Source organism: Geospiza fortis, unplaced genomic scaffold, assembly GCF_000277835.1.
Source record: "Geospiza fortis unplaced genomic scaffold, GeoFor_1.0 scaffold244, whole genome shotgun sequence".
In the NCBI taxonomy this organism is placed as follows: Eukaryota; Metazoa; Chordata; class Aves; order Passeriformes; family Thraupidae; genus Geospiza; species Geospiza fortis.
The window spans coordinates 3,553,986-3,561,231 of record NW_005054370.1 but is presented as its reverse complement, the minus strand read 5'-3'; the positions used below and the strand labels follow the sequence as shown (position 1 = coordinate 3,561,231).

The following is a 7,246-nucleotide window of genomic DNA, read 5'->3' as shown; positions in this document are numbered from 1 at the left end:
TCGGGGAAGGGGCTGTGAGGGGTCGCTGCCCCTGGGCCGCCCTGGCCGCGCTTGGGCGAGGAGGAGGGAGCGGTGCCGGCTGAGTAATCGGTGCTGGGCCGCTCCGGGAGCGCCGGCAGCGCCCGGCGGGACCTGCCCAACTGTCCGCCGGGAGAGGGGCCTTGCAACCCCCACCTGCCCTCCAGATAGATATACCCCTTCCTCTTCCTCCTTCGCTTTCCTACGGGCTCAGAAAATGCTCCTCCTCCTCCTCCTGCTGCCGCCGGAGCTCTAGGGCTGTGAGCAGAAATCTAATGAGACCCGACTGCCTGGTTATGTAACTCCCACTGCTTAAGGCTCCTGCCAGGGCGCTGCTACTGGGCCACGTATGGGCTCGGATCCTCCAGAAATACTGCCGTCTTCCCATAAATACATAAAAAGAACAAGTTCGAAATGATCAAGCTAGTATGTTTGATCAGCTGCTTTTGTACCGTGGATTCGCTTCGCGTAGAGAAATTTACAGCGTCAGCCTGGTGCGCTCTGAAAGGAGCGTTCCTTTCTTAAAGGACATGGGGGAAGTGAAACAGCGCAGATGGATTAATAAATCATTTTTAAATGCCCCGTTTAACTACCCAATCAGCTTTTCGGTACTGATTGTGCCCCTTTTGTAAATATCTTCTGTTTGCCCTTGATCTTTTCCTTATCCCCCACCCAGTGCTGATCCAGCAAACGTTTAAAGGTCGCCTTATCATACATGTAGCCTTTCAAACTATTGCCATACCATGTTGGGGAGAACACGAATGGCTTGGAAATAGGGTTCTCGACTTTAAAAGGAGATTATTTGAAGCAAGAAATAAAAAAGCCGTGCAGTCACATTGTTAATGTCAAAATCCTTTAACTTTGATTTCTCTAATCTTTAGTGACAGCTATGCTAAATTTTGTTCTTAATGATGCAGTGCAGAAAAGCCCACAGTTAATTGAAATTCTCTTTGGGCTTTTAACTTGATCCAAAAAGGATCCCCATAATTTGTTTTATTGGATCTTTTTGACACAGGTGTGTGGTGTGTGTGTATGTTTACACCAAGGTACTGCAGGATTTTGTGTTAGCAGTTCATGTGCTAATGCCTGATTCTCGTCCCTTCTCTAACTTCAGACAGCTTAATTTCTCTTCTGTCCTTTGTGAAGCAGCGACAACCATATCTTACATTAAATATAAAATGGAGTAATGGAGAAGAAGAAAGGCAATCTAGTTTGAGGCTGTCAAAAGCCCGGTTAGCCCAGGAACTTTGTGAAATCTGAGTTACAGACAGTGCAATACAATTGAGTATATAACTGCATCTTGTATCTGAAAATAGAGAATAATTTGAAGAAAGAGAAAAAATTGTGAACTAATTATCAATCTTGGCCACCCTGGTGACAGAACATACGGGCAGCTATTATGTATGTGCTGACTGCATTTCAGTGTGAGCTGTTGGATGTGCACAGCAGACATTTTCTCCTCAGTTTGCATCATTTCACCCGCGCAGAGTTTAGGGAGATTTGCTTGGACTTAAAATAAATGTTGCATCATTTAAGCTATTTGTAAGAAACTATCTAAAGCAACTGTTAACATTATTATAATTCTGCAGCCTATGGTTATAGTCAGTATGTTTCCAAACTTTAAAGTGACAAATGACCCTTGGACTAAGACCTTTCAGGCTAAACTAATGGTCTGGTACTTAATTTTGCAGCTGACTACTATAAATCATCCAAATGCAGGTTGATAATTGAACTGTTGACACTCTTGGCAGTTCTGTGATGTCTTAAAAATTATCCTTGCTGCTTTGTGAATAACTAAACACACAGCTCATGTGATTTGGAAGTGCCTCATGCTGTATATGTAAACACATGCCTATCCTCTCTAGTGTTGTTTGTAAGTCACACTGAGTGGAGCTGACATCCTCACCTTCCTCAGGCAGGAATGGAAATAGTTTGATGCACATTTTTTAACTTAAAAAGTAACCTATTTTCTGCAGAAAATGGAGCTCAAAGAATAGGCCTTGGAGCTTGATCTTATACTGTTCTTATTTGGATGTGTTTGCTTTTCCCTTTTCTTAAAGGAACAAGAGCACTCAAGGTGAAGGACAATAATCAACTTGAATCAGCATTTTCAATGAAATTTTGTTTCCCTGTGGCATCTTGAACACTTTCTTCTTTGGGTTTTGAAACAGACTTATAACTCTGTGGCACAGCAGCTATGCAGCTTGAAATCCAAGTAGCACTCAATTTTATTATTTCATATCTGTACAATAAGCTTCCCAGACGACGTGTGAACATTTTTGGTGAAGAGCTTGAAAGACTTCTGAAAAAAAAGTATGAAGGGCACTGGTATCCAGAAAAGCCATACAAAGGATCAGGGTTTAGATGTATTCATATAGGGGAGAAAGTGGACCCAGTCATAGAACAAGCATCCAAAGAGAGTGGTTTGGACATTGATGATGTTCGCGGCAACTTGCCTCAGGATCTTAGTGTTTGGATTGACCCATTTGAGGTTTCATACCAAATCGGTGAAAAGGGACCGGTGAAAGTGCTTTATGTGGATGATAATGAAAATGGATGTGAGTTGGATAAGGAAATCAAGAACAGCTTTAACCCCGAGGCCCAGGTGTTCATGCCTATTAGTGACCCAGCATCTTCAGTGTCCAGTTCTCCTTCTCCTCCCTTTGGTCACTCAGCCGCTGTGAGCCCGACCTTCATGCCCCGCTCTACTCAGCCTTTAACCTTCACCACTGCCACATTTGCTGCCACCAAGTTTGGCTCAACCAAAATGAAGAACAGCAGCCGTGGCAACAAGGTCGCCCGCACCTCTCCCACCAACCTTGGCTTGAATGTCAATGACCTGTTGAAGCAGAAATCCCTCTCCTCCTCCATGCACTCTCTTTATGGGCTCAGCCTAGGCAGTCAGCAACAGCAACAGCAGAAGACTTCTGCTCTCTCTCCTAATGCAAAGGAGTTCATTGTCCCCAATGTGCAGGGTCAAGGTAGTAGCATCTTTGCTGGTGACAGCCCGCTTAACCTCAGTCCTCTCCAGTACAGTAATGCCTTTGATATGTTTGCAGCCTATGGAGGTTTAAATGAGAAGTCTTTTGTGGATGGCTTGAATTTTAGTTTAAACAACATGCAGTATTCTAACCAGCAATTCCAGCCAGTTATGGCTAACTGAAAAGAAACAGAAAGAGAAATCCAAGTAAATACTATTGTACAAGTTGAAGTGCACGTACCCAAGGGTGTATCTTTTTTCCCACCTCTTGAGATTTTTTTTAAGGCTTGTAGTATGAATACATTCAGGCTTGGTTAGATAAATACAACATGCATCATTTTTTCATTTGCCAACCAAGCACAAAATTATTTTATACTGACTGTACATTACAAAAATATACTCTCAAAAATATGGCCTCTTACAGTATTTAAGATATAGCAAGGAAGTGGCTAATTTTTTCATGTGTATATATATGTGTGCTCAGACATATATGTATATGTATTAAAAAATTGGCACTAATAGGTGGGTTTATTGGTCTTTTTCTAATTGTATAATTTAATTTAGTACAAAGTTTGTAAAATATCAGAGTATATATATTGTTTCTACAACATGGTATTGCATTTATATCTTTTTACTACAGTGATCTGTGACAGCTGCAGCAGCTTCATGTTGTATTTTTTTTACTGAAATTGTAAGATATCCATCTTAAAGACATCAATTCTAAAAAAAGTAAAAAAGTTGTGTACAGAATATTCCTTAGTGGTGGAATTAAAATGTACGAAATATTTGCTTTTTTCAAAAGAAACACAAATTGTATTTTCTGTTAAAAGTTTAAAGATTTTTGCTATATATTATGGAAGAAAATGTAATCGTAAATATTAATTTTGTACCTACATTGTGCAATACTTGAAAAAAGGTATAAAAGTATTTTGAGTCAGTGTCTTACATGTTAAGAGGGACTGAAATAGTTTATATTAAGTTTGTATTAAAATTCTTTAAAATTACTTGGCTGTGGTGATGTGTGCGTTCTTTGTGTCCTGCTGATGAGCTGAGCACTGTGTTCCTTGTGCTGGCACTGCTAGTGATGCACCAGAGTCTGACTTTGGAGCAAAGGGCTGTGTGGCTGAACCTCATGTGGGGTTCCTTACCCAAAATACCCCTGACAAAGTACATAACCTCATTAGGGGCTTGCCTGTAATTAGTTGAAAAAATCACACTTGTTTTTCATAACAGCAGCTCACTGAAGCCAAAATGGAATTATATCTTTTTTCCTTGATAATTAAGACTCTTAAGCTCTGTGAACATTGAATTATGGGCTGATGGGATGTGAGTAGCAGGGACTCAGGTGATTCAGTAACATTTCCTTTCCATGTAATCGGGATTATTGGAACTATTCTCTCGGGAGGTCCTAGACCAGCAAATCAGCACTCTGCCTCTGTATTAGGGATTAATAGCTCAGAAACTAAACTGAATAAAAGTGCTGATTTACAGCTTACTAAAGCTATTGTAAACTTGCATTTTATATGCTCTGTTAAAAAGAGAAGTGTCATGCAACTACACGGTGACATTCTAAGGTGTTTATTTTAGCAGATTTTACCAATTTTAACTGAATAGTTTCTCAAAATCAAATGGGGAATGGGAGGGGAAATAATTCAGAGGCTGACAGAACAACTCAGTTTTTCCAGGTCTATTTTGAAGTTGAATCATTTACTCTTTTCCACCTGCTCAGCAAATAGTGTTCCTTGCTAATGGACATTGTCAAGGGGAAGAGAGACTGCATTAATGTGTAAATCTGACAAAGGTCAGCTTATGTTCCATTGCTGCTCCAGCCATACAGAGACCCAGTGCTAAGTGGATAGTCCTTGGCTCTTGGCAGTAAGTTGTGAGCTACAAACAGAGCGCAGGATTAAAATGACCTGAACTTCAGTGTTCTGACACTGGAATTTGAGACCGAAGGTCAGTCTTTACCTGTTGGATGCACTTGATATGACAAAATGTGCAACTCCATGCACACCCCTTTCTTTGATGGGAATGGAGCTGTAGTGGCAGCAGCCTGTGCTTTTCACAGCAGTGCAAACTCCCTGGTTTGGGCAGAGGCTGGGAAGAGCTGGCCGGGCAGAGGTGGGAGGCTGACAGTGGTATCCATTTCCAGTGCCATGACAACCAGTTCAAAAGCAATAATGCAGCGAAAGGGTTTTTTTGGCATTCATCTGTCTCTGTTTAACTGGCTCCCTTTTATTGAGTTTGCCATCTGGTTTATCTTTCCACTCACAGCACAGCTGCAGACAGCACTGGCCTTAAAAGCACATAGCTTGGTACCTCATTTTAAGTGGATGATTTTGCTTTTAAGAGGAATTAGAAAAAAGCTGGATCAATTGCTGGAAAACAGAGAATGCCAGCTCTGTGTATTGTTCCTATATGAATGCCTAGACGTTAATATTTACTACTGTTTTACTATTTACAGCATGATACTAATACCTAAACTGCCCAAGAGGCTGAGCAACTCTGACAGGGGAGACTCTTCATGTGTTCTGTAATATTTCTATTCCTGTGATTTAAACTGAGATCATTTGTTTAAAGGTCAGCAAGCTTATCCTTTTCCCAGGCTGATTTGTTCCTTTCCACTGCAACCAGCTCTGATGGGCCATGCAAAGAAAAATCTATTGGAACACACATTTTTGCAGCACCTTTCAATACAAAGATTTGACAAGTAGGGTTTAGTTCTGGTGCTTTGAAAGGAGACAAGTCAAAAAGAGAACTTCAAGTTCTCTCAATGCAAGCGTGGAGATTTTTTGTTTTAATGATTTTTAACCTTTAAGCATGAATGATTTTTTAATCTTCTTAGAGGAATGAGAGATGCCTGCTTTGTGTTCAGTCTGCTTCACCCAGTTATTTATCTTCTGCTGAGGTTCCGTGATGAACTTCTGAGACCAACCATTCACGTTGTAACATTCTGTTCTCACCGAGTGCCAGGTTAATTGCTGGGGTCATTTGTGCACACCCACTATTCAGCTGTCAGGTAAATCCACTTGCTTGGATTGAAGGGACATAAAAACGGGGAAAAGGAAGCATTTGCTCAGGTGTGCAAATTCTTTTGTATTTTCTCACGTGAACATGCAATTTGCTTCCTTAGAATTCCCAGTATGGGTTAAACCTTGGAAAGTGACTTTAATTTACAGTGAAGGAAAGGGTAGAAATATGAGATCCCCTCAGTGCTGCTTAGTCCCTCCTGTGACATCACCCCAGGTCCCCACCCAAGCACAAGTTCAAGGTACTTTGATCTGTAGGGCTCACTTAATTCAGCACAAGTCAATAACTTTTCAAAATTGCAGTCTAGGATCCCTGAAGCTGCTCAGAGGCTCCAGTATGGTTGCACAGAAAGTTCAGGGGACAACTACAGTCTGTACTGTGTTCATTCTGTGGGTGGGGAGCAGACCTCTCTCTTGATCAGGAGTCTGGTAATGGCCACCAAAATTAAACTGCTCTGGTTATTTCTGCCGTGGGAACCTGAATTGTGGGTGGAGTTCACAGAGTAGTGCTCCTTTGTTGTGTCCTGTTCTCCAGGGTCCCTGGAGCTGAGTCCAGGGCCTGGCACTGCAGGTTGATGAGTACAAGTTCTGCACTTGTCAATTTCGGCTCAGGTAATTCATACATATTAAGGATGGGGCTCTGAGCCACCTGATTTAATTGAAGCTGTCTCTGCTCATTGCAGGGAGTTGGACTAAGTAAGCTATCAAGGCCCCTTCCAACCCAAATCATTCTATGGTTCTATAAGCCATGGAAGGATCATCCTTCTTTGATGATGCAAAATTAGAAAGCTGCTGAACATTGCTTCTACAATCTCTTGGTGCACAGTTGGGACAGATGATCCCCCAGTGCTGCACTCTCTGCTCCCACTGCATCCCAACCTGCAAAAGCCTGGTGGGAGCAAAAAGCCCAGCTACATTCTGAACTATCAAGTAACCAAACAACGAGTTGTTAAATCAGCAATTTGGACTGACATGGGATCAAAGGAGAGTTCATGTACTGATCTGATGCCCCAGACTGTTCTATTAACATTTCAGGAATAAATACCTCAGGGTTTGTGTTGGTAGTTTTGGAGCAGATGAAGCAAACCGGTGGTTCAGCACTCTTTTTTATATCATCAGCAAGTTGATTTAAATTGAGTGTACAGAGTTGGCTGCATTCCCTTCATGAGTTGCATAAAAAGTTTGCTAAATTGAAGTGCCAGAGCTGTAAAATCCTGCT

At 41.6% G+C, this 7,246-nt stretch overlaps 1 protein-coding gene across 1 annotated transcript; it reads left to right on the top strand.

Annotated features, from left to right (window-relative positions):
* Positions 1 to 2,083: 2,083 nt before the first annotated feature.
* TOB1 (transducer of ERBB2, 1) lies at positions 2,084 to 4,002 on the top strand. The gene has a single exon (XM_005424596.1). The coding sequence runs from the start codon at positions 2,216 to 2,218 to the stop codon at positions 3,179 to 3,181; it is 966 nt and encodes a 321-aa protein (XP_005424653.1). The 5' UTR covers positions 2,084 to 2,215; the 3' UTR covers positions 3,182 to 4,002.
* The last annotated feature ends 3,244 nt before the right edge of the window (positions 4,003 to 7,246 follow it).

Bases quoted from the DNA above. Each gene is read 5' to 3' on its own strand.
- TOB1 (XM_005424596.1), top strand. From the start codon at position 2,216: ATGCAGCTTGAAATCCAAGTAGCACTCAATTTTATTATTTCATATCTG.